At 28.1% G+C, this 17,780-nt stretch overlaps 1 protein-coding gene across 1 annotated transcript; it reads right to left on the bottom strand.

The window, feature by feature from the left end:
• Positions 1-5,972: 5,972 nt before the first annotated feature.
• On the bottom strand, positions 5,973-11,349 carry LOC129963525 (copper transport protein ATOX1-like). The gene is made up of 3 exons (XM_056077960.1): positions 11,139-11,349; positions 9,271-9,346; positions 5,973-6,240 (listed from the first exon to the last, which is right to left on the bottom strand). The coding sequence occupies exons 1-3, from the start codon at positions 11,148-11,150 to the stop codon at positions 6,104-6,106; spliced, it is 225 nt and encodes a 74-aa protein (XP_055933935.1). The 5' UTR covers positions 11,151-11,349; the 3' UTR covers positions 5,973-6,103.
• Between the last annotated feature and the right edge of the window lie 6,431 nt (positions 11,350-17,780).

Below are 17,780 nucleotides of genomic sequence, written 5' to 3'. Positions count from 1 at the left end.
TGTCTTTGGAACGTCCTCTTCTTGCACTGGAATATGATGATAGGCCTTTGCAAGGTCCAGAGTTGAGAAAATCTTCCCTTCGAGTACTTGCAAGCAATCTTGGATATGTGGCACTGGATAACGATCTGGAATTGTCACACTATTTAGCTTCCTGAAATCTCCACACCGACGCCAATCTTCATTGCTTTTTGGAACCACGTAAAGAGGTGAGGCCCAGCAGCTTTTCGAAGGCCTACAAACCCTTGTTGCCACCAGAAATTCAAACTACTGCTTCAGAGCCTTTAGCTTGTCAGGGGGAATATTCGCGGTCTTGAGAATACTGGGGGTCCCGTAGTTTGAATGCACTCCTTGGCATCGTGTTTAGCCTGGTGCATCGAACTAACTTCAGTGAGAGAAGGAAACTCAGAAGCAGTTGAGGGAATTCTGTATCCCCCTTAATTGTTTTGATTTTGGCACATTGACCACTCTTCACTATTCGAAGTTTCCTTGAAGTTTTGAAAGAGGGGCGATTAAGCATCCTTGGCGAACGTCGATTAACAGTTCAAAGCGACGAAGAAAATCTGCATCAATAATTGGTTGTGAAACTGCTGCAATTACAAAAGGCCAATGGAAAGCTTTACGCAGGCCTAAATCTAACTTCAGGAGAAGCTGACTAAAGGTAGGTATTTCAGTGACATTTGCTGTCAAAAGCTGAAGTTTCGCCTTTTTAGAGCGTTGTTTGTACAACGACGGTGGAATAACTGAAATATCTACACCTGTAACAATCAGGAATTTTGTAGATGTTGATCTATCTGACAGGTACAAATGGTGAATTTCAGTTGAGCCGTCACTCGATGGTTCGAGTGATGGCCGCTTTAGTTTTCCACCGAGAAAGAGCAAGGTGGTCTGTACTGCTGAGATCTCCACTTAAAACGCTGGTGATACCAGCAGTGGCAAGGATTTTCCTCTTCTCTATTAGCCTCTCTCTGGCAAAATCTTCTACCAGATTCTCGGGAAAGGGGCCTAGAACGTGCCTCTAGGCGAGATGAAATCTCCATCAGAGTGGTTTGCATGGATGCTTCCTCCGATGACAAACCTGGATCGAAATAGTATGCGTCACTGCTGCCATGATTTCGTCAGCCATCTCCGCTATTCGCTCCAATTTGTCGTTGGTGATAGCCAAGATCTGATGCTCGTGGGTAGACAGTCGTTGAAGAAACAGGGACTTTTAAACCTCTTCGCTGATCTCATTGCCGGCCTTATTCCTCATTTCTACCAACAATCGGGAACGTTTTCTATCCCCGAGCTGCATCCTGGAAATAACGTCCTTTAACTTCTGTTCCTCACTTTGCGCATATTGAGAACACAATCTCCTTCTCAGTGCTTCGTAGGGTCTTTTTGCCGGCGGATGTTGCATAATGTCACCGACGACCTCCAATTCTTCCGGTTGCAAAACCGGCACAATATGGTGAAATTTCGTAATTTCAGTTGTTACATCGGCGAGAATGAATTGGCTCTCCATATGTTTGAACCATAATTCGAGATTACCACGCCAAAACGGAGGGGCTTTGACGGCTACACGTGCTATATTTCTACTTGCTTCGTTCTGCATAATTAATAACGATAAGTAATAAAAAAAAAACGAGGAATTTTGTACGAGCACTGTTCAAGGATATCACTACACAAAACTTTAGTCACTTTTCTGTTAAAATCGTTCCGATGGTGATAGATTTTCACGAGAAACACATGGTTCATTCAAGTCCAAAGGTCACCAATATCGGGATGCAGGATGTCGCTCACATCTCGCTTTCCTCAGATCAAGTCAAGGGTCGAAAGTCGTGTTCTGCCCCTTATCTTCCTCTTCTCGCCACGTTGGCATTTTTTCCGCGCTAGTGGTAAGCCGCTACACATTCTTGAAATAATAATAAAGTAATAAAATAATGCATAACACAGTAACCATAAAGCTACACATTAAAACAACAGCAGAATTTAATATTTTGCAGATATAGGTAGTGCACATTACGCCTTCTTTCTTTTAATTAAGAGGCTAATTTAGGTTTAATTTTGAGCACATTTGGAATACGTTAATAATTTATTTTAAATTAATATTTTTTCTATTTCAAAAACATTTTGAAAATGTGTGTGTAATTATATATTTATTATGACTCATGATTATTATGTATTATTTGTGTCATATATATATATATGATAGGTAAATGATATTATTTTCAAAATGAAGGTAATTAGACATACAGGAATCTGACTGATTACACTTGACAAAACGAAAATTATTATCCCATCATCTTTTAATTTATAAAATTTTCCCCTTCTTTTTCTTCTCTGGCGTGACAGCCCCAAATGGGCACTGGTCTTCAGGATTCCATTCCACGCTGCTCAGTCGAATAAAATGGTCTCCAAAGGCAACTAGAAAAAATAATTCTCCACAATTGCTTCCTTTTTAATAAGTTAATCAATTTCTGCACTTTCCTTCGAATTCTGGGATTTTAAGTAATTAGCATAAAAAATATCTTTTCTTCAGAGTGAGGCGATGCAAACCAACAAAATTGTAATGAATTTTTGAAAGAATAATTGCAAATTAAAAATATATTTATTTCATGCTAAACAGAAAACGTTGGACTTCTTCACTAGCACGACAGCCCCAAATGAGTCCTGGCCTTCCTCAGAATTCCATTTCATGCCGCACTGCTTTTGGCAAATGTTTTCCAATGTAATAGTTTTCAAATCTTTTTCCAGGCAGTCAATCCAACTAAGATTTGGCATCCTCTTTTTCAGGTACCAAATGGTTTAGCCATAAAGATAAGTGTCTTATCCACTTAATCCTCTGTATTGCCATAAATTTAAAAATATCTGGTTCTTTAAACAGTTTGTAAAGTGGCGAGTTTGGCCTTTCTTCTCGAATACACATTTACTACTACGATTGACTATATTTAATTTCACCAAATATGTTACCCGAAATTCTTTTTTCAAATATGCCAATAGTCTCCCTATTTTTCACAGTCATTAATCATGTTTCGGAAGCGTATATTTTTAAATATCTGATAACTAACTAATATTCTTTTGGTCGACTTACCTGAGGGCCCCCTTCAGAGCCAGCGGTCTTAAATAGATGCCTAGTCGGAAATCCGCCACAGCGCACGTGATTGTGGGCCCGGCGCATGATAGTATTTTCTAACCTCTTCATTATATTTTGTTTTAAAAAGTAGCATAACATTCTTAAGTTTTGTCTGGATGTCCCCGAGACTGGCGTCCAAGGCCCTTTATACTTCTTTGTCTCTACGCCACTTAGATGACAAATCTAATATTTAACCACTGAAAATATTCTCGCATATGTGTGGAGTTCATGTAAAGCACTATTGTATATCGAAGAAAACTGTACCAACATTTGGACAACTTCCTTTTTGCCTAATCGGTCCTAAAATAGGATGCAAACTTATAATGCCAAAATTACATGAATAATTTCATTCATTCAGCTTCTCATGTGTGTTTAGTTATTGTGTACACATATTTTGAAAACAATAGACATAATTTGAAACAAGTCTCAAAGATTTGATTCAAAATCCGATCTGCAATAGTAAGAATAAAACTATATGCCACATTTCATTCATCTACCTCATTCCTATTTTTTAAATTTTGAAGTTCACACGCACATGGATAGATCGACAAACGTTTCGTTCACGAATTTTATCAGAAATCTAACAGAAACCAAAATTTGTTATGCAAAGACTATGTACCAAATTCCATCTTTCCAACCTTTATCTTTGTATTATTATTGTATTTACAGGCATGTTTTACAAAATGCATTTTATTTGAATTGAAATATAAAGATTCATCCAAATCTCGAGATGAAATTTTTTGAATTGAAAAATCAGAATAGGAGATACAAAATAAATCTGATACGAGAAAATTAAAATATTATATAAAAAGGGAGGAAGTATTATGACTTAAATACGCCTGCCATCTCTTAATCAGAAACATAGTTTTACATAATCCCAAATTATAGTTCAAACTATAATTTTTTTAGATGACTCAAAGTAATAATATTACAATGAAGATGGATAAACTATGAAAGGAATGATGTCAAACACATCTATATAAGATTTAAAATAAATAAATTTTAATTAAAATACAACTTTGAATTTCAATAACTTCTCAGAACCACACTAGATGGCATTGCGAATGCAAATAATGGAAGATTTACAAGAAAAAAGTTCAATGTTATTTTCACACTTTTTCAGTATACTTTTCAAAATATTATATTCTATCAAAGAATGTATTTTAATCGTTAAAAACTAATATTTATTAAGTAAAAGTGCAACACTATTTCTATGAAAATGAACTTCAACATTGAAAAATCCAAATTAAGCCTTCTGGAGCAAAGGCAAAAAGTCTGATCTTTGAAGTCCTATTTATATTTCCAGCTGATAAAGGAAAGAGTATTTTTCAATAGATTGTACTATTGCTTTACGTCAGGTTCTAAACTTTGAAAATTATTATCCAGTGAATTCTTTTACCATATTCTTTTCAATACATAAAAATTTGTAGTAATAATCTTGTAAGGATTCAAAAGTTTTATCTAAAGCTGTAGATTATTTAAAACCCAACAAGTATATATAGGACATATCAAGGGGTTGGGAAAATATGTCCCTGCCAAGCACACGCCCAGACAGTTGAAACCCAAGCTATGCAACTGATTAAAGAGATAGGGGATACAAAGAAAAAAAATTCAATTTAAATTGCTACAAGCTGCTATGCAATAAAAAAAAATCAAGAATAATCTTTCTGTGGCTGATTAAAATGCATGTAAACGATTTCAGAAAAAAGTATAATTCATAAGCCAGTTTTCCCTGTGAATATAAAAAAAAATATGGTTTTTGAATATGTGCCACCTCTTTTTAAGCAGATGATATAAATTAAAATGAGGGAAACAATACAATTAAGAAAAAAGAAATTCTGATAAGCATTTTACAGAAATTAGCAATTTTGGTATTCTGTCATCTACTTATAGTATAAAATGTGATAAAATCTAAGACGGTACATTTTCATTTGCTACTATTGCACATACGTTGGTGTTGATGTGGTGAAAGAAGAATAAATGCCGGATATGCAAAAATGGTATGAATAATTGAAATATTTTTAACCACATGACAAGCACAAAAGTCACATAAAAAGACAAAACATAAAATCTGATTAATCAACATTATATATTATACAGATGAGGTACATTTTCCCTCTTAATGTAGCAAATAATATGGATCAAGTGATTATAGATGATTTTATTTACAGGAAATTTATGGGTATATTACAAGACTGGTCAGAGATTAATTGGTATATATTAAGAATACTCATTATGAATTCAGAATTACAAAAAATGTTATTGAAAATTATATGAAACTGGATTTTTTGGGCATTATATTTCTGGTCATCCAGCCAAATCTGCTACAAATCAGGATCACTGTAGTCATATAAAGGTTGCATGTAATCATTGAATAACTCCTGTCAAATAATTATCTGAGACATGAATTCCAATGCATGATTTGACAAATATATAAATAAATGTCTCTAAATACAAGATGTTTAACTGTTCTTTGTAAGAAATTATATAATTAAAATAGTTAATGATCTGAATTATAACATTAAAATATAACTAATTACTTTAAAAATTAATCACCAATTTTAGAAATTAATTCTGCATAATTCACCTCTTTAAAAAAAAAAATGTAGCAACTACTCAATTATTTATTTAAGATTTCTAGAAACTATACTTAACTAAAGCAATTTTTAATTCGATGAAATAAGAACATATGAATTATAAATATATGTAGTATTATAATATATGTATGTAGAAAAACAGATAAAAATTATAAAAGTTTATAAAGAATTAATACTAAATCTTTGCAAAAAAAATGGTCAAAAACTTATCGTGTTTAAAAAAGTAAAATGAAAGTATATTTTTCAAGGAATATTTATTCAAAATATTTATAAATTTTTATTAAAAATAATTAAAGAAATTCATAGAATATAAATACAAAATTTTCCATCATCTTAATATATTCCAAAAATGTATACAATATTAGATGACAAGCAGGAAACAAAATAAGACAACTCAAGCTTTAACACCAACATAGGTAGTTTGTTTCCCAGTTTTCTTCAAGGTTTCTAGAATAGTATCTGCAGGTAATGAAGAAGTTACAAACACCTTTTTGTTCGGTAAGTCAATGGAGAAATCATCAACACCAGATCCTACAAAAAAATAAATACATTAAATCTCTAAATATCATTAATCTAATTGCTAATAATATTAGAATGATTTTTGAAGAAATAATGAAATGATTTTTTAAATAATTTTTTAAATAAAACAGATCAACATATGGACAACTATAGCTATTGTGTGCAGCAATATTTCTAAAGAAAAAGTAAGTCAAATAATTAAAAGTATGCAAGAGTAATGGAAAAAAATGTAGAAAATTTAAATATGTGAAATCAAATACTGAATATCAAAATTCATGAAATCAGTATGCACTGAAAAGAATGAAAGTTTAAATAATTTAATGTGTCTGAAAATATTAAAAAGTCTTTTATTAATAACCTTCTGAATATGAAAATATTAAAACAGTCTTTAAAAACCACACAAATGTACGAAATTTAAAAATACTAATTTATCAATTGACAATTCTAATATTCCAAAAATAGAATTATTATTTTCAAACAATATAAATTACAGTTTCTAAATAAAATTCTAGTTTTTAAAATCAGGAATTAAGTTAAGTACAAACAGTTGCAGTTTAAATTCACCTTTTTTAAAATTCAAGGGGGGAAAAGTATTAATAAGCAATTATTTTAATAGAATTCATTCTAAGAATTCTTAAGAAAAACAACATAATTTCAATAAGAAATCCTTTAAAAATAGTAACATGCTGACAGTAAATATCACACAACAGATATAATTTTACTTCCAGCAAAGAAAATAATTTAATAAATTATCAACTTACTCACAGGGTTTGTACTTCCCATAATGAACATTATCATAAAAAGGTAAGTAAAAAAGAAAATTATAATAAAGTGTTTTGAAATATTATCAACTTTCAGCATGGTTTTTTAATATTACTTCTGTTCATTTAAATAAATTTGCAATTTTAAACTCTAAAACATAAAATATTTCAAATTCTATTACTAAACTTTGAAAATTAAAAAAATCAAAATAATATCATTTTTAAGACAACTTTAACTAAAGATTTTCAATAAATATCAATACAAAAATTCTATTCCATTGTAATTTTTTTTTCGAAAAGAATAAAATAATTCTTAACAATTTTTAGCAAAGGGGAAAAAAAAAAAAAAAAAAAACATCAATATTTAACATCTGGGGAATAATAATTACAATTATTTTCTGTAGAAAAAGAATGTATCATACAAGAGAACACTAAAAATCAAAAGAATTTGGAATTCTTTGTTAATTTCTACATAAAAAAAATGTTAACTGAAAATGTTTAAAAATTACTATAAAGTTTATAATGAAACAATTTATGAATAATGAAACAATATCTTAATCCCCCCCCTTTTTTTTTCTAATTTACATTTTGATGTATATGATTTCTTTCTAAATATTTTAGAAAATTTAATTATTAGTACTAAAATTTTATATCCAATAATTATGCATTTAGTATATTGATCAACAAATAACAAATTTGCTTTATACAAACATTAAAAAAAGTTTTTAACAGAAAAATGATTAAAAATTATAAAATCTAACTAGAAATATTTTTTCAGAATAAACAAAGAACAGAAAATACAATCTTTTACAGAACAGACAATATTATTTACAGATAAAAGAACGTGTTTAAAAGGAATGCTTAAAATTAATCAGTAAATAAAAATAGTATAAAATTAGGATACTACATTACAATAAATAATATAAAATTAGGCATTTAATTATAGCACAATTTAAACAATATTAAATTAATTACTTTTAAAATTTGATAAAAATAATTGATGGTATACAGAGCTGAGAAGAAAAATGTTCAGTCTAAGTATGAATTTAATTAACTCATTTTTCCAAAATGGTATGAATACTTAGTTTCATTCTTCGGTATCACTAGAATGAGATAAGAGAGTGGAAAATTGAGTTTCAAAAGTTATGCAAGGGTTCCACCTCCCTTCACATCTTTAAAATATAGAACAAGAAAGTATTATAATCATTCAAAAATTTGAAAACAACTAGATGAATTCCTATTCTAGTTCAAAAAACTCATTTTTGTAAGAATTAAATTTTTCTACAATCAAAATTTGGACTAAATCTATAAAAAGGGCTGATTGTCTATAAATCTGACTATTTGTGAACATTTATCCGTTAAACTCCAATATTTTGAAAGAAAGATCTTTTTTTAGTTCAGGAACTAGGAAATAAATTTATTATGCTACCTGCACAATTTTGAGCAAAATGTTCGATAAATTATGAAACTAAACGATTTTTGCTTTACACTGCTTTTTAGTCAAAAACAAAACACATTTTTTCCCAATTATTAATTATTTTATTATATTTTAATTTCGTTAATGTTTTGTCAATCTATTTTATGTAAAAACATTAAATTTTTACAGTGTTGTTCAAAAAATTTGATTTGAATATAGTTGCATACCTTAAAATTGAAAAAGCTAGGTTTGACCATTTTCCTTTAACATTTCATATGAAGGACATGTATTACACAAAATATAATAATGACACAGATATTTGATACAGAAACTTTACGTTATAATAATCATAATCAAAAATGGGTGTGGCATGGCAAATTTTGAAACTGCTAAATTTTTTAATATGTCAACTTTTGTGTCAAAAGTTTCATGCATATAACCTTTTATAAGACATCATTTCAAAATAGATAGCACTTTTCATTTGAATGTGTGATAAACAATCAAAGTAATGAAAGATTTTTTTTTTTAATTCCTCCCTCCACAGTACAACTGCATAACTAAATTAAAAATTAGCAATCTCTTTTGAAATAAAATATATTTCAAAAATTAATCTATATGAGTATAACTATCTCAAATAAAAATAATTAAAATACATGTGAAATCTGTCTGAAAGATTGCGATAAAAATTACATAAATATATTGAGTTCAAAATTCATACTTTACAGAATAAATTTAAAGTGTTTTCCTGATATTTTAATATATTTTTAAAGTATAGAAAAAAAGAATTAAAAAATCTCTTCTTTCAAAATCTTATTATTAAATAAAAAAGTAAAGACACCCCAATTTTAGGAAATAAATATTTACCTTTCAGTCTTCCAAGAATTCTGTTAACAGCACCAGAACAACCTTCACAAGTCATGTCTACAGTAAACTCGTGTGTCTACATAAAAATGAATAACAATATTTAATTCAATACTCATTTTAAGGTATGTATAGCTTATATAAATTAAGACTTTATTTTACAAAAATGATTTCATGCTAGACATAAAATTATAGATATATATATAATTTTTTAAACTGGGAAAACTTTGATTTTTTGCCTTGAAATTTTTAAGTGCTTGAAAATGCAAAATGATATTGTTAAAATTATACCAAGTGCCTGAATATTATATTTAAACATGCATGTTTAAGAAAATGTACATATACATTTCAACTATACTTTTAAAAACTGAATACAAAAAATTTTAATAATAAAGTCCTCGTTCAATTTCAAGTATTGATTTAAAGCAGCTTTACAGCAAATTGTTATTTCTAACTTTTTTCATTCACAGCTTGATGATAAAAAAATTAATGACCAAGATATGAAATTTGTTCAAGCTTTCTATGTTATTTGTCAGGTCCAGATACAAAGGAAGAAAATTAAACAGAAAACTTTGAAATAATCAACACCTATTCTTAAGTATTTTATTTAAAATTTAACATCAAATTCATTTTAATAGCTTAGAAAAACAGAAAAAAAATGTTTAATTATTTCAAATTAAACAATCATAAATGTTTTTAAGATTTTAAACATATGGTATAACTATAGCTGCAAGAATTTGAGAAAACCGCAGAATTTGGGATAAAAAAAATGAAAAATTTTATTATTGAAACACTGAAGGAATTTCTTTTTATACTATTTTATTATATTTTTTAAATTCAAAATTGTGTATTCTAGAATTTTTATATTAGCTTTAACATGCTATTTATATAGACACAGATCAAAATTTGCAATGTATTGAAAGAAGTTAAAAAGAAAAATGAAATAAAGATGAAATGATAAAGTAATTATACTTCTAACACAGCTCTTAAAGCTAAGGAAAGCAATGCCTTTGGCAATATTAACTGTTTTATTCAATTGAATTTTTAATATATAACTCTTCAATAAGTATTATTATCAAATAATAAATAACTAAATATAATTAGCAAAATTTATACTGACTTAATGACAATGATTCACCGTCACTTTAATCAACCAATTATTGGCATTCGGACATCTGAGGGTTATCTTATGAATAATTAGATTAACCATAAAAACAAAATTAAAACATCTTTAATGGGATAAAAAAATTGCAACTTCAGCATTCTCTAAAGCATGGTCTTCGTATAGCATTTTTTACTCCATTTTTCTTTAGACTTTTGAAATTATTATTAATTTTAATAATCAAGTCAGATTATATGTGTGTAATCAGAGCGTAAATATCTACTGCCAATTCACACATGAAAGGAACTATGAAATAATGAGATTCGGTCTGGAAGAATTACATTAACTTTTATTTATTATATTAGTACACAGTAATCAGATATTTTGAAGAAAGTTTTATGATATTTTGAAGAAAAAACAATTTTTGATAATTTAATAACGCAAAAATTATACTAACAGATTCATTTAAAAAAACATCACATTAAAATTAAAACACTTGGAGAAAAGCAAAATTGAATTGATCAATAGTTAAACCCAGGAAATACAAAATAGACAATATTTCGGACAGCTTTTGATTATCACTAATACGGCAGCTTTAATTAAAAATTCGAAAAAATTAATTTAGACATCACAGTCAATTTTTCTATTGCCATAAAAAGTTAAATAATATGAAATTATTCATATAGCATTAAATATGCTTTGAAATAAAATAACTGATTCTGGACGAATGAAATATTTACTTCGTACATATACAGAAAAAGACACATACTTGGGATGCCATTATGAAAAAAATTATTAAATTCCACAACACTTCTAACAGATGGCTTCTGTTTTTCAAAGGAAGTGATAATCTCAAGAGTAATGGGAGCTTTTTAAGCAAAATCACAAGCACATGACAATGATTTTCTAAACGAAACTAAAACGATATCGTCTCCGTTGACAGATAGGCACCGCAATAGATAACACTTTGAAATCACTTCGGCTCAATCTGCTTATCAGTTGAACGGCCGGTATTTGAACCTTGGACCAGTTTTCAAACTTTGCACTATGCTACCACTTTAATTACCAGTCGTTATTCATAGATTAAATATAATACGCAAATCATCCAAGAATAAATAAATAAAAAGAATAAGTAATTCAAATCATAATTTTAAAAGGCATATCCAATCCTTTTATTTCAGAAGAAATAACAAACCAACTCTTTCATTACCAATTTTTATTTTCTGTATTTACTTTAGAAAATCTGCTACAGTTACAAGATTTTAAAGATAATGCGATTTCTTTATAAGTAAATTAATAATTTACAAGCTCTTTCTTCAGAATAGCTTTAATTTTCTCTCATTTAGCAAAATAATTATCTACGACATACCTAAGAGCATTAAGAGATTATACAATTTCTGCATGATATTGTTTGAAATTCCTTATACCATATAAAATCATAAGGATATTACAACAGTATTATTGGACTTTTGCGTCACTGCGATATGATATTCTTATGATTCTGTGGCATGCATGCTATCGTAGTAATATTGTAGAAGATGAGGGTACAGTAATATATCTTGTGCTGGAGTCTTTTCTAAAGAAAAGGAAATATCTTCGTTCTATAAGTATGAACAACAAATTCTAATTTATTGCAAACTCATATCTTTAAAATCACGTAAATTAATAAAAATTATGTTCTATCTAAAAGAACTGTTTCGTCATATGCGATCTGCAACATCATTGTGCAGACATTTTCTCTTGTTTATAGACATTGCTGAATGCTAAACAATATCGCAAAGATATCGTTATAGTGTTCTTGGCTATTTTGTTCAAATTGGAATCATTTCCATTACCTTCATAATGAATTTCAAAATTAATGTCTTCTAAAATGAACATTTTTGTAACCATAAATTGGCATTACTAATCCATATGAAATGGTCTTATATTGAATCTTTTCCTATTGGGCAGCAGTATTTTGCTCTCTCTAATCACTTGCTCAGAAAGATGCTGTCTTATTTTCACTTACAATGATTTTAAACTGTGAGGGAAAAAATACTAGTAAATGTTCTTACTGCTGACTCCGATGATATCGTTCGAAGCAACTTTCATTAACCTGAAGTGTCACTAACATTTCTGAATTGATGGAAAGTCTCTTTCTAAGGAACATAAGCAAAAGTCATTTCAAGTCAAATCAGTCACAGTCAAATAATCTCTCTCTCAAATGCAACCAAAATTAGAATTCGGTGAAAAATATATGTCATAAAAGTATATTGGTAAAGCTACCCTTATTAGCACAAAATATTGTTTAAAATCACAATGATATTGTAGAAATATTGTTGGATGTTTTGTGTTATTAGATTTTTTATTCACAAAATCAAAAACAGAAAAAAAGTGCAAAACGAAATCTGATCTGAAGCTTCTATATTCAGTATAATTTAAATAGAATCAGAAATACGTTTCATATAACAGAAGAAAAAAATCTGTATGAGGATACATAAAAAAAAAAAAAAATTCCGAAGATTTAACTATTAAATATAAAGATAATTTACAAATGAAGCAGTCGTAAACAATGTTCTTATTTATGTTAAAGATAAAATACTTAATATTTGAGCACTGTTATACTGGAGGTTAGGAAGATCCCAATACATAAAAACTATTTCGGATTTTTTAACCTTCCTTCGACGCATGTAATAACTGAAGACTATTTCAAAGCATTCAATTTGTCAAAAATACAGAAATAAAAAACGAACCAGAAAATGATGCTATAACAAATTAAATGCTTGAAGATTCTTGTCCTAAAAATTGTTTTTCAAATGTTTAAATTCTAGAATTTTACAAAATGATAAAGATCTTAACAATCATGGTGAAAAACCTTAAATCTGGAAGGAATTATATTGAACTATTACTCACTCTTAATAAATTCAAAAAAAAAAAAAATCCATTCTCACCAGATACATCAAACATGTAAATGAAGTTAAAATGCCTTTATTACAAAATTAGTTCTGCCCAAGATCTCTCTATTACACATTATTTTTTTAGAATAATAGACTCATACTCCTGAAGAAAAGGTCCCCAACTTAACAATCATTACTATTTTTCTTAATTGCTAAGGCGTTATGAAAAAAAAAAAAAAAAAAAAAAAAACATTGTCTTAATTAAGATCATGTTAGATTTTTTCGTTTTGTTGGAAAGTTCACTGACGTTAATTTTATCACCTCTAGTTGTATTATAAAATTTTATTTGTAATCTTAAAGACATCCATGGCCTTATTGATTCCTCGACAAATAAGTTCTGCTTCAAAATCAATTGTTATAACCCGGCTTTACAATTTCCCTCAAAAAAATAAATAAATAAATAAAAAATTCAACATACTTTGCATCAACATCGGTGGGAAAAAAACTCTACAGTGCCTTGGGTAATATCGTGAAATTTCAGCTTATCAGCATATGATATGTTTGCCAAACGAAAGAAAAGATTATAGGCATATAGAACAAAAGTATAGAGTATTCCAAATCTACGGGGGGAGATATAACATCTTAAAAGCGATATTCCTCCGGTGTATTGAAAAAAACATTCTTTACTGTATAGGAATTTGTTATCCAACAGTTTGAGAGTCCTTAGAAATATTTTGCAAAATCAAAGAATAGCCATGGAAGTCTTTCCAGGAAGCCAGTTCACCGATTGACCAATAGAAATGTACCAACTTTCCAAGAAAAAGAACTTCTTTTCCAAATCCAATTATCAAAATTAATGTCTTACACTCAGTAGACTCCATCTAGATGAGACACCGAGACAGAAATTCTAAATGGTTACAAAATCTATACCGAATATTGGAAATTTTTCGGATAAAGTTGGCTGTTAAATTATCACAATAAAATAACCCCATTCGCGCAAGATATTGTTTGATATCTCCACAATGTTGTTCTACATTCTGAATGCCGGCCAGTATCATGAAGGTATCGCAACAATGATGTTCGGTAATTTCTATTAATAGGGGTCGATACCTCTTCCATCAACATTCAAGAATATCCAAATTTTATTTTAGAACCCAAACCAAATTTTTATTGTAGAAGCATATATTATACTCAGAGTTGACAAAACCACCGTGCTCGTTGCGGAATAAATCTACATCTTTACCGACCTCCAGATCAGTCAGTAAACCATAATAAGAATGGGGTAGTTAGAGCATATGCCTTAGGCACAATTATTAGGGGTATGTAAAATGAAGGAATAAAGTAATCGCATTTAAATTAAAATATTTTTCAAAAAAAATTGAAAAATATTTTAATTTACCAGGATATATATTTTTTTTACCAAGGATTTTAAATAAATAAATAAATTATCTCAATCAAAGGTGAAGGAGTAAAGTGGATACAGATTTTTTTTTTTTTACAACTTATGATACCATTTAAGATAGATTTATCAAAACAAAATAACAAGTAACATTTTTTTTCAAAGACTTGATAACTGAAAGCATCAGAACTACAGTGAATGAAAAATTTGTAGAATTTTAAAGCATTTTCTTTCTACATTATTCGCATATATACATTAAGCTAATTATTACTGTTAAAATGAATTTTAATGTTATAAAACATATTAAAATTTGGTTGTGGTCCCAAATATTTGAAAATTTTAATTTAAAATAATAAAAAATAGACAACAATCTTCTTGTGCGTAATTTTTATGTTAAGTACTTTTACAAGCATTAATACAGAAGTCAAATCTTTTGGAGAAAGTTGAAAATAATTTCTAACTGAAGCTCACTTCAAATTTATTTATAATTCATTTAGTTTTGGGGAATGAATGCGTTGCAAGCAAATTTATAAAATAACGCTTAAAATAATATTTTTAAATTAATTTTATTTAAAATAGCAAGACTTTTCTATAAGAATTTTGATTTCATATCTAGAAAGATTAATTCAGAATCACATGTGAACAGATTAATTAATTAAGATTAATTTATCTGTTCACATTAAACTGATTTAAAAATTACTATGAAAAGTAGTTAAAATTTTTGCCACAAAATAAAATCAATATTAAAGCAGTGGTAGAAGTCATCCCGAAACTTTTTTGCATATTCTCTAATAAATATATTTGAGTATTATTAACACGTATGCGATTAGCGAAGAATAATTACGAAAAAGATTTTTAGCATGTGATCCTTGGCGACTTTTCCTAGCAAATAATTCTAAGGAGGCAGTTAATTCACATGCAACAGAACGCCGAATGTATAATTAGAACATTAGTTTTTTCTGTCCGGTTGAAACAAAAATTTGTCACAGAACTTTACATGTAATTACAAAATTACATATCAAATTGATTGTCATATATATTTAAGACACTGCACCTTTGAGTCACCATGTTGACATGCTTGTGAAAGAATTGACTGACTGATGATAAAACCTTTTACGAATTTGGTTTCAATTTTGACACATATTTACACTTTATGCTAAATCTGTGTATTAAATTTTGTTCATTATTCTCTCCGTTTTGTATTTATTGTGTTAACTTATATTATTATTGTGTTATTGTTAACTTATATTATTGTGTTAACTTATATTCAGACAAGTGAACAGACAATGAGACTTTCCTCTGAATGGATTCCATTTAAAATTTTATAGAAATCTGCAAATCTGGAGAGTAGAGACCGCACACCAAACATCATCCATATAGCCCAAAACGTTTCTGAGTTATAAATTTCGCAAAAATACATATATAATGCCCAAAATTATTTTCCAGATTCAGGAAGACCTGAAACATAGAAATTCATCAATATCACAAGATTTCATTTTTTTTACGATTGCAATACTTTCTCTTTGAATATTCCGTATATGAGAAAATAAAAAAGATCTTTTCTGTATATTTTGATTTGCAACTCATACATTATTATGTGATACAATTTAAAACTTATGGAATAGTTTATGTTGTTTGAAAAAAAAACATAATACTAATTTTACACACAAAAATAAGCAAATTATGGCGCTGAGAAGTAAAATAGTTCTTCCCACCTCTATAACAACGAACAATCTTCCAAAACTACAGTATGCATACTAAATTAATTTTAAAATATCAAGGAAATAGTTTAATAAATACGAAAGAAACGATATTATTTATACATTATAGAAAATAATGTTTAATCTTTCTTCCAAAAATTATTTGCACTTCTAAATCCGATTATGGCATAAGTGAAAGATGAAAGTTTTATGGGAAATTCAAACTTCTATTATCACAACGTTTTTAAAGGAATTTTCAAATTATTTAACAAATTTAACTTTGAAACTCAGATGCATTTTATGACCATTATGTGACACCATGAAAGATAACTCTGACACATGCTAATTACAATTCAAATCATCGACGAGAAGGATTTCAAAATCAATCAATAAATCAAAATATTAAATTGATGCTTGCCTTATTGTGAAACAAATATAACTTGGATTTTTAGAAGAAATTATTCTGATAACAAAAATAGAAGGAACATGAGAATGAATGGGAGCATAAAATTACTGCCTTTAGGTTTTTTTTTTAAATGGTCCACACATTCATTTTTTATATTAGTTAACCATAACTATATTAGTTACCCATTTACCTCAACACTCTTTAGTGAAAAAATGTATCTATTTTTAGTAAAAGTTCCTAACTTCATTGTAGTGAAACATAGCAAATTCTTTCTCTTCAAACTGAAGATATTGTTTTTGATAGTGCTGCCATCTATTATTAAATGCACAAATGAAATTTAAGAAATATTCATTAGTTGTAATCAGGGAAATTTTACACTTATTTCGAAATTTACTTTGAAAAAATCAGAAACAATTGGCAGCACTGGTTTAAATAACATGAAATATTACTTAAATATTATGGATCTCGTTTTTTAAAATTTTTAATTTAATTTTATTGTGCATACGCAGAGATTAATGAAAATTAAATTATATTTAAAAATGCGATTAATTACTTGTCTTCCATGGAAAATCTATTTATTCAAATTTTGTTTTTCGTTCTCATCATAAAATTTTTCATTACTATATGATCATGGAATTTAATAGTTTAAGGAATATTCTTTTTATAATTTTTACATTTCAAAGAAATTATTTCTATGAACAATCGGTTACAATTTTTTAAAGAGAATAAATAGATCTTCGAATTCAAATATAAGGTTGTCATAGCAATTTTTCTGTTGTTGTAAGGGGAGTATTCTTACCGAAAAACGAAGATAAAATCTTGAATTCAAAATTTATTTAGTAGAAATTTACGATTAGCAATGCAAACATTTAAACCATATATTCTTAAGATGTCTCTAAGATATTCCAACTTCAACATACACAAAGTCAATCGCATCAAAGCTGCTCCAAATTTTAGACGCAAAGAAATAAATTTTATAATAATTGTTATAAAAAACTTTTATTAGTGGACAAATAAGTGATTATATTTA

The sequence above is a fragment of the Argiope bruennichi genome, chromosome 3 (genome assembly GCF_947563725.1).
Source record: "Argiope bruennichi chromosome 3, qqArgBrue1.1, whole genome shotgun sequence".
NCBI classification, from domain to species: domain Eukaryota; kingdom Metazoa; phylum Arthropoda; class Arachnida; order Araneae; family Araneidae; genus Argiope; species Argiope bruennichi.
Note: the sequence above shows the minus strand (reverse complement) of the source record. Positions and strands in the feature narration are given on the sequence as shown.

What these genes read in the sequence shown, in the direction of transcription:
- LOC129963525 (XM_056077960.1), bottom strand. An exon ending in AATTCTTGGAAGACTGAAAG is followed by an intron (nt 6,241 to 9,270) that starts GTAAATATTTAT and finishes ATTTTTTTGTAG; the next exon opens with GATCTGGTGTTGATGATTTC.